This window comes from Aquarana catesbeiana, linkage group LG02 (genome assembly GCF_042186555.1).
Source record: "Aquarana catesbeiana isolate 2022-GZ linkage group LG02, ASM4218655v1, whole genome shotgun sequence".
Classification (NCBI taxonomy): domain Eukaryota; kingdom Metazoa; phylum Chordata; class Amphibia; order Anura; family Ranidae; genus Aquarana; species Aquarana catesbeiana.
In genome coordinates, this window is record NC_133325.1 from 692,191,344 (window position 1) to 692,209,875 (window position 18,532).

Below are 18,532 nucleotides of genomic sequence, written 5' to 3' on the forward strand. Positions count from 1 at the left end.
GGCACTCGTGAGTGCCCGCTCACAAGCCCCACTCTATTGACACACAGAGCACGGTTCGGCCCGCTTCCTCTCTCTCATCACTGGGTGTGATTGACAGCAGCAGAAGCCAATGACTCCTGCTGCTGTCTCTCAGCCAATGAGGAGAGAGAGCTGTTGCTCTTGCACACATCGCTGGATCGAGGTCGGGCGCAGGTAAGTATTGGGGGGGTGACAGTGGGGACAACTTTAAATCTAGTTTGCGTCAAACTGCAGTAAACAAGTAAACCTGTTACAAATCTGGGCACATGAAACTGGACATTATGATGATAAATTAATTTGTGCTGGTAACCTTTAGTTAGAAGTGTGTGTAATTATGATTAGTAGATCCAAAAAAGCAAAAAAAAAAAAAAATGCAAATCTTAACTTTTTCTGTAAATGTCACGTTTGGTTTCTTACCATCCTATCACCAGAGTCTACCTAATAGTAAGCCAGGCCACCCAACTTGCCAAAGGGAAGAATGTAAGGCAGGAGAACTTCTGCCATCTACACCTTTGGTTCAATGGGTCATCTATCATACACTTTTTACTGAATACAACCTCTGCTTGGGCATTTTGTCATCATATGCTCAGTATGAATTGTTCAATTATGTCACAGGTTTGCTTTAAACGAAGGCTTCTTTTTCTAAAAGGTTTACAGTGCAATTCTAACATGTTAAAAAAAAAAGCATCTGAATAAGATAATAAAATATGTTAAAACATAGTGCAATCTCTGATAATTTCCACCAATCAGTTCTTTAAAAATTACTTCTGAATAAACAAGGATAATGAAAGAGCTGTTTAGTAGTGGATGATGGGTACAGGCCTAATCGGCGAGCGGCGCCCGGACCTTGATTCAAACTGAGAGTATGCCCTTACCCTCACTCAACTGAGAAATAAATCACCTGCTTGATGGATGATGGCAACACAATCCATTTAAAGAATGAACATGAACAACAGTGATCAGACTGCAATTCACCTGAACAGAAGACTGATGCCCTAGTTATCAGCACACGGAGAGCTGTTCTATGTGAATACACACATTAGAGAATCAAAACAAAGCCAAAATTAGGTTCTAAATATAGGGGAAAAGCCGTGGTTTAATCATTTAATCAATGGTGAATTTACTGGAGAGTGAAACGTATGGCATGAAAAGCGCCGAAGATACTAAGGGATGTAAAAGCTGAACACTAGGCAGAAGTAAAGGACACAGCTCTGTAATCAATATAACACAATTAATAGTACCTTTAAAAGCAAGAAGTGCAAGTACCTGAATTTCACCTGGTATTAGCCTCTAGCAGTCTCTATACAGCAGGGCTGGGGTGTGAGTGGAAGAAGCAGCACAATGAGCCAACCAGTTCATGTACTGACAAGCAGCATGCTGATAGGAGGAGAAATGTGACACATGTGACACAGATGAGCTCATCCCTCTACTGATTCTCCTTTCACTGTGAAGTGGACTGAATGATGTTGCCAATCAGACCAAGGACATCTAGTGGCAGAAAAAGAGTACTGCAGAGAAATCTCTGGATTGAAGGTGGATATTGCAGCAAATCTGGTGTTGGTATTTTAGCTTTTATTATATTTTTTTTAAAACGGTTATTTCCTGGACTTTTGCTTTAACCACTTACTGACCGGCTCATGCCAATACACGTCGGCAAAGTGACACGTTCCCGCAAAACGACGTATGGGTACGTTGTCCCCTTTAAGAGCCGCCAGAGGGGCGTGTGCCCACCGCTGCACGGCGGGGGACCCGACGAGCTTGGCCAGCAGGAGCGATCGCCACCGGCCAAAAACACACAAATCCATGTTCTGTCAGGGGAGAGGAGAAAGATCATTTGTTCCTAGTAAGTAGGAACAGTGATGTCTCCTCCCCCAGTAAAAAACACTCATGAGGGAACACATTTAACCCCTTGATCGTCCCCTTGTGTTAACCCCTTCCCTACCAGTGACATTTACACGGTAATCAGTGCATTTTTATAGCACTGATCGCTGTACAGTATAAATGTCATTGGTCCCAAAATCGTGTCAAAAGTGTCCAATCCGCTCGCCGCAATGTTGCAGGTACCGCTAAAAATCGCAGATCACCGTCATTACTAGTAAATAAAAAAAAATTTTTAAAATGCCATAAATCTTTCCCATGGGTTATAAAAGGTAAAACTTTTGCGCAAACCAATCAATATACGCTTATTGCAATTTTTTTTTTACCAAAAATATGTAGAAGAATATCTATTGGCCTAAACTGATGAAGAAACTTGTTTTTTTAAAAACCTTTTTTGGGGATATTTATTATAGCAAAATGTAAAAAAATTTTTTTTTTTTTTCCTCTTTTTAAATTGTCGCTCTTTTTTTGTTTATAGCGCAAAAAATAAAAATGAAAGAGGTGATCAAATACCACCAAAAGAAAGCTATTTGTGGGAAAAAAGGACATCAATTTTGTTTGGGTACAGCTTTGCACGACCGCGCAATTGTCAGTTAAAACAACGCAGTGCCGTATCGCAAAAAATGGCCTGGTCATTAAGCAGGAAAATCTTCTGGTCTGTAAATGGTTAAGATATATGTTTATGTGCTGTTATTTTCTATTTCAGCATTCAAGAATTTATTTTTATTTTTCAGAAATGCCTCCTACCTACAAAATACTCATTAACTCATTAAAATAGCCTGAGGCAAAATTACACAGAAGCAGCAGTTGGCTGGTATAGGACAAACAAACAAGATTCTTTTGACATTCAGCCACAATGGAGAAGACATAGCTTTCATCTCATTTCTTAATTTGCATCCATTCTAATTTTTCTCTGCCTAATGAAGCAAGCACATACCTGCTATTATATCTGGACTTGCTGTGGGGAAAGGTTGCTGTATTTTGTTTTCACACATCTTCCCTGGTATGTACTAGACAAAAGTGGTCCATTTAATAAAATACTTTTCACATTCAGGACAACCTACAGTGTGTGGTATAAGGCCCCTTTCACACTGACGCTTCTAAACTGCCAGTAAAACATTGAGCGCTTTTGAAGAGCTTTTCAGGCGCTTTTGAAGAGCTTTCCATTCATTTCAATGGAGAGGGGCGTTTTTTCACCACCCTGCCAGCGCACTGCCCCAGTGTGAAAGCATTCATTAATTTTAATTGAAATAGTTTTTCATGAGCTTTTCAGACGCTTTTTTTAGCGTGAAAGAGCCTGAAAAGCTCAAAACTTCTAAAGTGAATACATCAACCAAAGATCCATTTCTAAGAGCCCTTTCACACTGGGGAGGGGGCGGCGTCGGCGGTAAAACATAGCGGCGTTTTACCGTCAGTATTCGGCCACTAGCGGGGCGGTTTTACCCCCCGCTAGCGGCCGAGAAAGGGTTAAATACCACCGCAAAGCGCCTCTGCAGAGGCGCTTTGCCGGCGGTATAGCCGCGCCGTCCCATTGATTTCAATGGGCAGGAGCGGTGAAGGAGCGGTATACACTCTGCTCCTTCACCGCTCCGAAGATGCTGCTAGCAGGACTTTTTTTACCGTCCTGCCAGCGCATCGCTCCAGTGTGAAAGCCCTCAGGGCTTTCACACTGGAATGAAAGCAGCGACACTTTCGGGTCGGTTTGCAGGCGCTATTATTAGCGCAATAGCGCCTGCAAACCGCCCCAGTGTGAAAGGGCTCTAAATAAAGTTTAGTATGTCATTGGGTACAAACACACTAGTGGCCTGTTTGTGCCATTTCTTTTTCCTGTCTGATCTGATCCGCATCAGGCCTTCCACACACACTGTCAATAAAATCCTTATTTCATGTTAACTACTATCACACTCCACCTCCTACAAATCCCACAAGAGCACACTTCTTCTAGAGCTCATCTCATTTAAGGCACAAGTTCAAGGTTTTGCTTCACAGAATGCCAAGGAACTTCTACATCCATTGTCAAACCCATAACCAAAAAGTACATGGACACTTTATGACTGCATGATATAATTCACCATTCATAAATTTCTAAACAACTGTTCCTACACTCTATGTTTCTAAGGTCTTGAGACATACCAGAGAAATAATAAACTAAGCTTCATGTGCTATTACAGACATCTCAAGTCTCCCGCAAATCGCGGGAGACTCCCGCATTTGGATGCTAGCTCACGGACACCCGCGAGCGCCGGGCAATCTCTCCCGGCTGAGCCTGTCACTCAGAAAGGCAGAACAGCCCGAGCAGTGGAATGTTACTGAGCTGACACGCTGCCGCTTCCCTTCCCAGTGTTATCAAATAGACAGCACCCCAGGCTTCCCTCTAGACGTGCACTTCTCCCTTCCTGCCACTGGGGGCTGCTTGTAGATGCAGGTGAATTGGAATGTGATTTTAGAGCATCCCCAGTTTGCTCTACCCGAGGCTGACTGTTCTTCATGTCCTACCTACACCTAAGGTATGCCGCTGTTTGCTAATGTATATTGCAAATAGAAGTTTTCAATAGATTATGCCAAAAGTCTTTATAATATTTGATGTTACAAAGGCAGTCCTAGTAGATTACTCTGTGAATAGCTGATTGCTGGGGATATGGCAGGAGAACTTGCCATAATATGACATTATACATTTTATTGCAAATTTAACTTGAAGCTTCCATGTTACAGCACTTAGTTTTACACTCTCCCTTCTCTCTGATGCAGACAGTATTCATTAAAAAAAAATTTAGTGTGCTTTCACACTGAGGCGTTGGGGGCGTCGGGGTAAAGCGCCGCTATTTTTAGCGGCGCTATTCGGCCACTTGCAGGGTGCTTTTAACCCCTGTTAGCGGCCAAAAAAGGGTTAAAACCGCCCACAAAACCCCGCTGCAGTGGCGCTTTGCCGGTGGTTTGGCGGCGCTTCCCATTGATTGCAATAGGCAGGGGCGCTTTAGGAGCGGTGTTTACGTTTTGTTGCGCTGGTGCATCACCTCCCTGAAATTAGTTTTTGCAGGTTGGGAGGTCTGCTATTATAATGTTGCCAGAAACTGTCAGAACTGGCATGCACCACATTAACTGAGCAGATAGACCTATTTCAGGTCTATCTGTACCAGTTTCTATTTCAGAGTGAAACAGAAACCAGCGCAGGTCTACACCTGATTAACAGAGGGAATACGGCAGTTTTCCACATAGAAAACTGCTACAGATTCCCCTTGATGAACAGGATGTGAGGTGTCAGTCGATTACACAGCACAGGGCACTGCACTTGCACAGGGTTAACATCCTCCTCCCTCTTCTCGGAGGTGGGAGCAGGCAGAGAGATCAGAGCATGTAGCTCTTGCTCTCCTGATCCCTGTGCTGTTCCTATCACAGCCACAGAACACAGACTGCTCGTTCCTAATTATCCAAGGTGCTTGAGCCCTTATTTTTTGTAAATTAGAAACAGCATCTGCTCTATTTTCTAAAGCTGGGCGCTCACACAGGCCAAAAATCCTCCAAAAATGGTCGGTTCGGCAGGGAGAGGCTGACTTTTGGCCTGTGTGTACAGCTCCTCATCCGACAGAAATTGGTCTCACGCCCGGCTTCTGTTTTACAAGCATCAGTGGTGTATTTTGGTTTTCTGCTGCCCTAGGCAAAAATTGGATGCCCCCCCCCCCCCCCCCCCATTCCAATCTAAATTTGCCCACCCCTTCCTGTTTAATATCCACCCCACATGTGACACATGACAACTATCAGCAACCAGGCAGACATTAGGTGGAGGTGTGATTGCACACAGCATAGCTTTCAGGTTACCTGCAGACTTACACCAGTAACCCAAACTTGTCTCCTTCACCTGCATTTCACCTATAAAGGGATCTCCCGGCACAGAGGCAGAATAGAGGAATGTTGTGTATTCTGGGCTGCACTGAGCGATCACATCCCCGCTGACCCTCAGCCTGCAGAGCCTGACAGTGTACATGGATGGATGCCAGCATACACCGCACTCCGAGAAACATACAAATCATCAGACAGGTGCCGGCACCACACATCTTTACACATCATTACACACACATTACACATCATTACACACACACACGGACAGGGAAAGCAGTTACCGTTGGGCGAAGCTGAGCAATTTGGAGGAAGTGGAGTCCACCCCGTCCATCAACCATGGATGAGGGTGAGCGGAGCCCCTGAGAGACGAGGGAGTGGGGGTCCACTCTACATGAACATGACTTGGAGGCTTGATAAGCAGCTGAACAATTTCTTCATCATTCATTAACCCTCCGCTGAGTCCGTGCCCCCCCCCCCTCCCCCTGCAGTGACGCAACTGGGCGGTGTCGCTCCCCCTGAAATATGCCGCCCAAGGCAAACTCCTTGTTTGCCTCGTGGCAGATACTCCCGACAGGCATGCTGTAAAACCAGCATTTGATCAGCGCTGGCAGGAGGTCCCCCTGTTAGAACAAGTGGTCCTCCTAGCAGAATACAATAGCTCAGTGGGAAGATCACGGCACTAACATCAGATGTGTTTTTTTTTTCTTCATTTAGCCCGCTGAGTTGAAAAAAAAAAAAAATAAATAAAAAACTTTCTGTGTGTATCCAGCTTAAGTTTATAAGAGTTGTGCAAACACTGTGTTGCACGGTTCTTTGTTAATTCCTCCCATAGTTTACATACTGAGCGAGTTTGTTTATATGCTAGATTCACCTTAACTGCTTAGTAGTATGAGGCTAAAATCTTTATAACAGCAGAACGTGCAACTCAATAGCACATGCTTGTTCTTCGAAAGCACATGCTTGTTTCAGGTCAGTGACTCAAAGTATTAATGCCAGAGGCTGCCAGGCAATTAGCTTTTTGAAAATGGGGATCGCAACGGCAGGCCACATACAGTAGGTCTACCAGTTTGATTATAGTTTCAGCAGCAAAACCACCATCCAAAATTTCAATTCAATAAACTCTTCTCTTTTATTGAAGATTCTCCGTTAAGCATCTCCTATAATGTAATCGTCCCATTTCCATACCTGTTTAGCAGCGAGATGAGTAAAGTGAAAAGCTCCGAGTACAATCCAGAGGCCATGCCTTCCAGACATTCCAAAGCAGACAATTTGGGACCTTTGCAGGGAGAAAAAAAAATAATAAAGTGAATATAAAATTTACATAGCAATAGTTAACTTGAGTGACAAAGTAAACAGTCTGTATTTGAATAGACAAACCAAGGAACATAATATTTTGAATGAATGCTGACTGGTTAGTTTTGGCAGCAGTGTGTTCATTGATGGTAACAAAAAGGGATATCACTCTTCTGGCTGTGCTGTCTGGCAGGGCTATGTAAATCTCATAGAATAACTCCCTTATAAGTAATCCATCTGTGTATTTAAATGTTTGTCTGTAGTTCAGATTTAAAAAACATAATATTACCAATGCTTAGTAATGTTTCAAAAAAAATGTGTTGCTAATGTTTAGTTTGTATTATATATGTACATAGGAGGCAACCATATTTGTTTGTTAAATACCTAATGTAGGCTCATGTTCTTTACTGCTCCTTCTACTAATGCAAGTTTATTGTGCAAGGCTAGGCTACCAAATTCTTGTGATTGAGACCAAACGCATATAATGGAGGTAAGATTACGCTTTCTTTTACTTTCCTGCCACTGATACTAATGTGTGAAAAGGCACAAGTGGAGCAGACCTATCCACCGGCAGGTTAGGAGGGTCACCATGTTTAGTATATAATGGAGGTCACTGCCTTGAGTTTAATCAGCCTGGGGCACCTCATCATAGAATCACTTATGCATTGAAGAATGGTTCTGAGTAATTGAAAACTTGAAGCAAAATGCAAAAAAAAAAAAAAAAAAAGAAAAAAAAATGAATAAAAGGAAATGTCAGACGAACATGTGAGGCCAGGAATGAGATGTTTCATTTAAAAGCTGGGATTTCTACATTTTAAAAAGGTTAGAAGATTTAAAGTAAACATGAAATTGTAGAGATTGGGGCATGTGAGTCACATCTCAGGTAAAAGTCAAACCAGGCTTTAAAAGGCAATCTGCCTTAATTCTGTTTAGCTGGTGCTTTACTGGGTTCTTAGTGGGATCTAGAGATTTGTTAAGATAACATAAAAATAAATCTGTAAATTAAAAATTAAAGTATATGTAAACCCTTCTCTTATAAAACAACCTACCCAGTTACAGGGCTAATTCCCACTATTTGCGGTTACCGCATGGTAAAAAGTCTGCCACCGCCGGAACAAACAGGAAACAATTGTTTCCAATGTGTCCCATTCACAATGCTATGCAGCCTAGGGCTGCGCTTCAGTGTGCTGCAATAAAATGCAGACAATCTGCATCGTATTGTAGAGCACCATGCTGAATTGCACAGCCATGTACAGCAACACCTCGCATTGAACCACTGAACATTGCCGTGAATGGAGTGTATGTTTTTTTACACTTCAAATAAAGTTAGTACAAAAGATCCTTGTTGTGTGAATACAGCCTAAAATAGAGACGGAAGGCAAAATGTTTGTGTGTGTGTGTGTGTGTGTGTATACACACACCTATACATATACAGTACATACACACATACATACATACATACAGATAAAGCCCTGAAAAAGGCACATCTGTCATAGACCAGACTCATTAGTGACCGCTACATTTGAGTTAAACTACCCCCGAGTCATCACAATACCTTTTTTGTTTTTTCTGTGTTTTTTTTTTTTTGGTTTGTTTTTTTAAATAATCACGTGTTCTCAACTGCATAAGGAGGCTCAGAGAGCTGGGGGTGGAGACTGCAAGGGGGAGGGGGGTGTCAGCAAAAGGCAGTGAAGCAGCAGTACACTGATCTTTCCTGTGAATGGCTGTGCAGAGGGGCATAGTCACACAAGTCAAACAGGCTGTGCTCCCAGTACAGCCAAAAAACTGACCATGCTGAGATGGATGTGCTTCCGTGCCTAGTGTGGTCAGTTTGAAATAGGAAAGCAGGGGGGCTGGCAGGATCTCCAGGTATTTCACACAAAGGAAGCAATACAAAAGAGAACAAGATGCTTTTTAACTCAAGTACATGGTACAACAGACACTTATCGTGAATTTGAAATACTGGGGTAACAACAAACACAACAAACCAAATAACTGTGTGAGATACGTCTCATGGTAACTGTTGCTTGTTTTTAATCACCATATTAGCTCTCTGATGGATTTTATCCTAAAAACTGATAGGGTCTATTACTAGCTCACCGTCTGGCACACTTATATTCACCTTCCCTGTGTTCCCCGCTGCTCCATTTTTCTGGGAATCAAACCCCCTGTTATCAGACAGCGTTGGAGCCCATGACATTAAAGACACTGTCCTCCTTGTCATGTGACACGTGTTTGGGGATGACAGGCAAGTCAGGCCCAAGCACTGTATCCTGGGAGCAGCTCACATGCTCTCTTATACCTAAAGAAGCAGGTGTTTGTGACCGGTGCATCGGAGCAATAGAGTTGTCAAAATTAACTGAAAATCAAGTAATCAGCAGAGCTTGAAATGACCCTCACAGCTCAAAAAAAAAAAAAAAAAAAAAAAAAAAAAAAAAAAGTTTATTCAAAGCAGCAAATGACACCGGATAATTTATTACATTAGAGAAGACAACATCTCCCAAAAAATACAGTAGTAGTATTATGCAATGTACTGTATGCCACCTAAACAGAACCATTACAGTTCACACAAAATGGTGATCTATGAGATAAGCTACAATATAGAAGTGAATATTTATCTGTATACTGAATTAGCCATTTAATTCCAAAGAGATGTAAAGCCAAGATATAATACTACTAAATGGTTTTATCAGATGAAATGGATTCTTATTCGGCTTGGTCCCCTAGTTTATAACAAGAGGATATGCAATTTCCTGTACATTTGTCAGAAGATTTTACTGTACTAGAACACCTCTGGGTCTGCTTCATGGTGATTTAGTAGAGCTACGGTAATATGATTCATAAGCTGCTAAATAGAAAGTGGGTAGGCGTAAGCTGTAAGGTAATGTTGCTTTCTTATCAGTTAACAATAATTCCATGCAAAATCTAATGAAAAAGACAAGCATTTTCAGATAAGACTGAGGAATTTACAATAAACTGTAATTGACAGACCAGTCTGGAATTAGGCAACTTAAAGCGGACCATCAGTAATTTTTTCAACTTTCCATCTATTAAATCTTCTGCCCTTGTTGTTTTATCTTTGAATAGCAAAACATTGTTTTTTCCCTCAGTAAATAATTTATACAGCCCACTTCCTGTTTCTTGTCTGGTAAAAAGCCCTCTCGTGAGAGTTTGCCAGGAAGTGAGGGGGATGAGTCATAAGACAGCCAATGAGAGCTGCAGGGCTGGAGGTGTAACTCTCTCTGTGTGTCTGTAAATCCAGGAAGTGAACAGGCAGCTTCTTCGGCTGCCCGCAGTTAAAATGGCTGCGGCCAGACTTGCTGGAGGGAGATTTTTTGCAGCATTTGTGGCAAGTACAGAATCACAGTATATATACAATAATATGCAATGTGTTTGGAGGGAAGCTTCAGAATGACAAAGATGTTTTTATTACAAATTATGTGAGCAGATTGCAGTTCCTCTTAAAAATTATATCTATACAAATACATTCTGCAGGTTGTACTCAAATATGTAACATGCAAACTGCATTTGCAGTAATAAATATGGGGAGCAGCAGCTTACCAGAGCCATCTCCTTGGCTGGCATCATCGAGTCCTTGGCGGAAAGAAGTTGACTTTTGGAGGGTGCTGGTTTTAGATTGGTGTTTGAATATGGATGAGGAGAGTTCTTCCAGTGAACAGCCCAGGAGATACGCAGCTTTCTGTGCCCATTCGTGGCGTGCAAATTGCTTCCTGCCACCTTTTGGGGAAGAGAAGTTTTTTTTTAATCAGTCTATTAGCCAAGCCACATTGTGAGTGACTAATATGATACACAATAGTCACACAGCAGAAAAAAAAAGCTATTTTTAATAAACAATTAAACACCATGTCCATTTTGGTGCATCGACCCAACAACCATAAAGATATTCACAAGGTCAACAACAAATCTTACATTATCTTTGGCATTTACTGTACATTTGTGTTCTTCACGCAATTTTTTGCAAACTCAAAAGACAAGCATTTTTTAAATGCTGCCACATCTGAATACAGCAATAATTCCTACACCCCAAACACTTAAAATACATGTATTGCCCTATTCTAAAACTGGCCATATAGGTAAAGATTATTCTTGTTCAGCTTTCTGGGCTGAACGAGAGAGGTGTAGAGATTTTCCCCATATATGCTAACCAGCATGATGGATGGATGAATGTATCGCTGTCGGCTATTGTATTCGGACAGTCGATACCTTTGGCTGTCAGAAAACCTGAATTGGCTGTAGTCATTGTTCAATTGACTTGGCCTGGCCTGTTTAATTTCTCAAAATCTACTGGAGTTGGGTGGTGTTGGAAGAGCAACCTGAACCCACGGATTGAATTTTTGAAGCAGTGTATGGCCAGCTTTACACACAGATGGATACCAGCTTAAAGTGGTTATAAAGGCAGAAGTTTTTGTTTTTTTTACCTTAATATATTCTATGCATTAAAGTAAAAACAACCTTATGCATGCAGCGCCCCCCCCCCCCCCTCCACACATACACTTTATACCTACCGGAGCCCGATCTTGATACAGCAATGTGCACGGCTCCTCTTTCCTCACTGGGTCAGACACAGCAGGGGGAGCCATAGTCAATCACAACAGTCTATGGACACACAGAGTGGGCTGGCTCGGGAGTGAGCACAACCCAGAAGAGTAGGCTCAGGGCTGCTCTGTGCAAAATCATTGCACAGAGCATATAAGTATAACATGTTTGTTATTTTAATTTTTTTTTAAAAAAAGATCATTTACAATCACTTTAACCTTTTGACCATGTTTACATGCTTTGTGGCTAGGGCTGGGAGATTTTCTTAAAAAAAAAAAAAAAATTCTTCGATTCTCTTAAAAAAAAAACTCGATTCACGATTCGAATCGAGTTTTTTTTTTTCTTTGGAAACCGCGCCGGTCCTGAGGCGCTGCGGGCATGAGTTTTTAGGCGAGGCCGCGGCTATGGCCGGACGCCACGGACTAGGCCGAAGCCGCGGCCTCGCCTAAAAACTCATGCCCGCAGCGCCTCCGGACCGGAGCAGTGAAAAAAAAAAAAAAATCTAAAAAAATCGATTTGCTTAAATTTTTAATCAATTTGACCTCTCAACTCGATTCAAGATTTCAATCGATTTTTTTCCCAGCCCTATTTGTGGCTGCAACTCAGTAAATGGGGGGAAAAAAAAAAAAAAAAAGACTCCTGAGAAAAGGTATAAAGGAAACTTTAAAAAGGTGGCAGTACTAACAAATCCCACCACATTATGTAGATACAGCCTCTGATTTCCAAAAACAAGTGTTTAAACAGAGATTAAACACAAACTCACATAAAAAGTTTTTAATTTTGTTTACCCCAGAGGACTAAGTGCATATAGCATTTGGTCCGAATTCTAACTAGTGGCCCTTTGTCTCCTAAATGCACCTTTTACTGCTGGTTACAACTCCACCCACTTTACCATGTACCATGTGTTGGACATTCCTTTGGGGGTAGATAAAGCCAGCATAGAGCTTCATTCCCTCTATAATGCTGGGTAGAGGGCTGAACGAAAAAAAAACAAAAACGTACAGATCGCTACACTAAGACATCTGATGTTAGTATGGCAATCTCCCCACTAAGCTATTTTCCAGCATGTTCATTTGGCAGAAGCCGGTCGTGAGACCAGGTTCTGTTGGATGAGGAGCTGAACACACAAGCCAAAAGTCAGCCAGTAACAGCCAAATCAACTGTTTTCAACCAATTTTCAACCCATGTGTACCTAGCTTAAGCGGACTGATCTGTCACTATTATGAAGGAACAAGCACTGCTTGTTCCTTCATAATAGTAAAAGATCCCTCAGAGCTGTGGCTCTGTGTAAAGTACCTGCCTGAGAACTGTATGTATATAAGCAGCCAAGGTTGGAGCTGAAGCTCTGAGTGATCTTATACAATTATGAATGAAAAAGTAGCACTGATCACCACTTCAGAATAGTGACAGATCACTCAGCGCTGTGGCTGTGTGCATCTATTAATGGCTATTTTTACACATATACAGCCCAGCCGATGCGGCACTGTGTGATCTGTCACTTTTATGATAACGATCAGCAATGTCAGGCTGGTGCCCTGTATGACACAGCCAACAGCACAGATCATCCATTCATAAAACTGAAAGATCACACAGCTATATCCACTTGGTCCCCTGGGGGAATAAATAACATACAAAAAACTTGTAGTTAAATATAAAAGTGTATGTCCAGTGGTAAGGGTTAGAACCTGCCAACTCTTTTTTTTATTATTCTCTGTGTCCCTGCTGCATATTTGCATTACTTTGTGACTGGTAAAACCATTGTCAGGACAGGAAATGGGGGTAAATGCCTCTACCAGAGCCCCAAATACCATTCAAAACCACACAGGAGTTCTAATCTTTCCTCACTCTATTCAAACTAAAAATCTGTAAGTGCAATATAGTAATGGAAACAATGTCCATTGCCACAAATTACATGATAAACTACATTGTCTACTTTGCAAAAGACAAATAACAGCTAGAATGTGACTGTTCACAAAGCAACAGTTCTACTTTTCCCATCTTAAGTTTTTTATTTTTTTTTTGTAAATCAGCCCAGATCTCCCAGATAAACTCACAGCATCAGCTCAATATGAGTCAGCTGAACATCTTTTGTTGCTATGACACTGATTGTGATCATCAAAACATGACAGAACAGACACAATCACTTGGCAGTATATGAAAGCAATAAAGATAAAAACACTTTCTTTACCTTCATCTGCTTCTGTATTGCAACGGAGCAGCATGCAACATGCAAATAAAAACACTTGGTTAGAAAACAGACAGACATAAATGTGCAGTTCTTCAATCAGAAGAAAAGGCGGGTATAGAAGGGGGACAGTGAACAGGTTGCTGGAGCAGGCGGTGCAGGTCAGGACTCTGCGTGGTACTACAACATGCTGACCACAGGTGCTGCCAAGTTAGAGCATTACAGAAGGAAAACACTGCAGGGAAACAGGCGATTGCATGCTTGGATTTCTTCTCAACCTTTTAGGCACTATCAGCCACTGAGATTCTTACCAACTTACTAAAACACATTTGCCAGCGAAGAATAACCCTAATCTTACCTTTTTAAAAAAAAAAAAAAAAAATCATCAATAAAATGTACTTTAAGAGATTGGCTAATAATTTACTCCTGTCCTAGAATATGTGGACACAAATGCAGGACATATATATATATAAATTATAAATATATAAATACTGTGTCACAAGCAGGGGTTTAGGAAGATAACTGTTGTCATCAGGAAGAAGAAAAGATGGGGACATTCTTAACCCTATTTGATCATTTAATAAATGACAGACATTCTGATTGTTATTGCTGATCATAGAAGGAATGGGTGGAACTTTAAGGACCAGTTCACACCACAGAAACACAGTCCGGGTGCATTCCAGATGCTTTTCTGCATGTGTTTTTTTTTTTTTTTTAATACACGTTTTTGATGTCTTCCAAAGCGTTTTTAATGCGTTTTTGATGTAGTCCAGTGCATTTTCCCCCTCTTTTTACTTAACCTTAAATAAGGACATGTGTGTTCCAGCGTGTTTTTGATGCGTTTTACAGAATCTTAGTACAGTCTAGTGCAGGAAAAATGAAGCATGTTCTACTTTTTTTTCTGGAACTGGAAGTGCAAGCACTGGTGTGAACTATGCTACTGAAAATAATATAACCTACTTTCCATGCGTTTTTGATGCCGAAAAAAAACACACTGGACTGCATGTGGTTTTAACTGGCCCTAAAAGGAAAGGGACTTTTTCACAAGGCCACTAGACCTATAACATCTATATTTTTGTTTAACACTTTAATAATAAAAAATTGTCTCCATGGCACTGGTTTTGCAGAGTACTCTGTGTTTTCTATGGGAATGAGCACAGCAGTAGCTTCTGATTGTTTGCAATTCTCTAATAAAATGTTACATGTACCTATACATAGCAGAAAGATAGCTTTGACCTACTGGATAATCAGGCCTCATGTACAAAATGGAAGAAAAGGAGCAGGTCATTATATTTTAACCCTTTATGACCGCCTAACATATGTGCATAGCGAAAGGGTGGACCACTGTTATGCCCCGTACACACGGTCGGACTTTGTTCGGACATTCCGACAACAAAATCCTAGGATTTTTTCCGACGGATGTTGGCTCAAACTTGTCTTGCATACACACGGTCACACAAAGTTGTCGGAAAATCCGATCGTTCTAAACGCGGTGACGTAAAACACGTACATCGGGACTATAAACGGGGCAGTGGCCAATAGCTTTCATCTCTTTATTTATTCTGAGCATGCGTGGCACTTTGTCCGTCGGATTTGTGTACACACGATCGGAATTTCCGACAACGGATTTTGTTGTTGGAAAATTTTATCTCCTGCTCTCCAACTTTGTGTGTCGGAAAATCCGATGGAAAATGTCCGATGGAGCCCACACACGGTCGGAATTTCCGACAACACGCTCCGATCGGACATTTTCCATCGGAAAATCCGACCGTGTGTACGGGGCATAACAGTGATCACGTAATCACAGATCCTTCCCGGGAGAGTGGGAAGGGGTTAATAAGCCAGCTTTAAACTCAGACTTCAATTTTCTTAATTATGAAGAGGGGGGTGGGGGCCTTGGCCCTGCTTCACTAAGATTTTTCAACTATTTAAAAAAAAAAAAAAACTATGTGTATGTTAACAGGAGGTATCCATAGTCAAAAACATTCTTATAATTTACTGTGGATAGCTGAAAGACCTCTTCAGTAAGGAGTTTAAATGATATATGAAAGCAGTAATACGATGAAATTTGCTTTTTTTTTTCTTAAGGTGTACATGGTCCAGTGTAAAAATATTTGCTGTAATAGGCAGCAGTAATTTAATTGAACAGCATATCCCTTCAATATGGTTTCCTCTAATGGAAAGTAAATAAAGCACTTCTAAATAATCCCTTTGATACTATCTATAAAAGATTCCCGTTTACATAAGTATCGCTGTGATAGTTGAGATTATGGGATTTGGCTTCCATTACAGCAAACTTTATGGATGATTTCGCCAGTAAATTGTGTTTTTGTGACCGCAGAAAAAGAAAAACGATAGTTCAATATAATAGAAGTTAGGGTCCAATCAGATCTGTCCATTCCATTACTGCCAAAGCATGAGAATCGGACATGCAACATATTTTCCAACACAGTGCACCACAATGCTGGGTAATTAATTACTGTGTGTCAGGGGTCCGTTGCAATGCATGTGCATCACAGATGAGTATATGGGCTGGGGTGCCATGGACAATGAATAGCCCTGCAACATCATAAAGCTAATGTACCTGTTACTACAATATACAGCATTGCAAATGTGTGTTTTGACTCAGTAATAGCATATCAGATAAATCTGCATTTTAAAATCATGGATGAGGACTTAAAGTGGATGTAAACCCGAAAAATGTTTTTGATGTCATAATGTAGAGTATAAGATGTCCTATCATTTGAGCCCAGTCTTGCCACAAAGAGTTAATCCAGCTCTGAGCAATCCTCTTTTATTGTTCAGTGAGATAAATCTTGACAAACTGAGAAAAACTTTGTCAAATCCTCCCCCTTGCTGTGAGTGACAGGTGATTTACATCTCCTGCACTAGTCTAAGACATGCATTATTTTTTAATTCCCACCCCCACTCCTTTCTTCAGCAGCTCTGCAAGGATTGGCTGTTCCAAACCTCAGCATGATTTGGCATGCTGAAGTCATGTGGTTACTTTCCTGTCTTTTCACTGGATGTTAGAGATCATAGCAGAAGTTCAGTGTAAGAAATACACAGGAGAAAATGCATATTGACAAGGGGAGTGTAGAGGTGGGCGGGGAGTCTACTGACATCATGACTCCACCCACCGAGCTCCAGACAACAGACCCACCCCCAGAATCTGCAGTTTTTCGGCTCTCATAACAGACAGAGGGGAGACATTTGACAGGTAAAGATACATGCAGGAGGCATGTATATCCTTATAGATAACCCCTATGGCAGTAGTTTAGAAAGGATGACATTGGGTTTACATCCACTTTAAAGGTTTCATTGAATATATAGGGGGGTATTTATAGAACATGTAGTGGTGAATATTTTGTAGCACATTCGCTGGGAGATAATTCTCAAGCATTCAACAATCACAATTAAAATACTGTGAATGTCAACTGTCATACATCAGCCAGATGTATCAACCAAAGCTCTCAATAGTTTAGTTTTTTTCTTTTCTTTTTTTTTTTTTTTACAGAGAATGGAACTTGTAGAATTAAATTTAAATACTGTGTTTTTATCAGTGTGTATTTATACTTCAAAAACATATATCATGCAAATATATATGAATAAGGGAGCGGCCATGTTTACTTATTATATATGCATGCTGTGCTTCCTGTTTAGTAGTAATGGATGGCTGCTGTGCTATCAGACTTACAGAAAACACCCTCCCTGCAGCTAAGGGAATTTATTACAGCAGTTAGTGTGTTGGAACGTTGACCACACATGTTTGCAAACACACATATGTCCATTAGGTAAATAATATTTGAGCCTGCATAGTACATAATTGAAATATGAAATTGCAAGTATGTAAAAAAAAAAAAAAAAAAAAAAAAGCCAAATCACAGTTACTTTTAGATAAGTGGTTTATATATAAAAAAAAAAAAAAAAAAAATCAAAACCTAGAGGAAGTTTACTCTAGGCATAAAATTAAGCTACATGCAGCATTTGTGAGTTTTGGCCACCAGTATGGGCCGCCATTAGGCTGTGTATTTGTTTTTGTGCCCCATGTCCTACTCCTGAAGGTGGCACTAATACTCAGTGTTCAGAGATTCAGGATCACCACTGTATTCTTCAATTAATGGAAGAGAAATGCTGCTCTCCAACAATGGTACAGCTGAGCAATTCAGAGAGGGGTGTTAAAGGTTTTTTTTTTTGGGGGGGGGGGGTCCCAGTTTATATAAAAGAGTTCTGGGAGTGGGGTATTTCTGGAGATTTTAAGTATAACAGCAGCACCTATGATCAGCACATTACACACACAGGGATAGAAGGCAATTCATGCAGTAATGAGTACAGTGCACTATCCCTAGTACTACTCCAAGTCTCAAGCTAGACTTTTATTATCATTACCTTACGTTTGTCCTTGTAACACATAATGTTTTCAATTCTGTGCAATGAGGATGCTAGTGGAAAAGCCTTTTATTTCAATCAGGCAAGTAAGAGTCATAAAACCATGCAAGGTCAGCAAAATGGAGTGAATACACACATGCAATCAAACAGTGCTACTAAGACAGAGATCTTGATTAAAGCATATCTATATTAATTTCTTTCTAGGATGGAGTGGGGACAGATTTGAACCCCTGGAGGCGCTAGGGGCTTTAAAGCTGTAGTGCCTTAGTTCACCTTTTCATTTTTTTTCTAAAAAGATGAATATTTGAAGTATGGAGCCCTGAGAGAGCCCTGCTTAGCAGAAAAACCTGACAAGGGTTCTGACCTTTCCTCACT

At 41.0% G+C, this 18,532-nt stretch overlaps 1 protein-coding gene across 17 annotated transcripts in view; it reads right to left on the reverse strand.

Annotated features, from left to right (window-relative positions):
• The window catches only part of MYO18A (myosin XVIIIA), a 498,725-nt gene that overhangs the window by 260,958 nt on the left and 219,235 nt on the right, over window positions 1–18,532 (reverse strand). For 15 of the 17 annotated variants that reach the window (XM_073616821.1, XM_073616820.1, XM_073616823.1 and 12 more), the window contains 3 exons: window positions 13,772–13,783; window positions 10,588–10,764; window positions 6,919–7,009 (listed from right to left, as the gene is read on the reverse strand). In XM_073616821.1, the coding sequence (XP_073472922.1) occupies window positions 6,919–7,009; window positions 10,588–10,764; window positions 13,772–13,783 (280 nt within the window). The remainder of the gene's footprint in view (window positions 1–6,918; window positions 7,010–10,587; window positions 10,765–13,771; window positions 13,784–18,532) is intronic. The other 2 variants (XM_073616822.1, XM_073616808.1) reach the window with 1 other exon arrangement.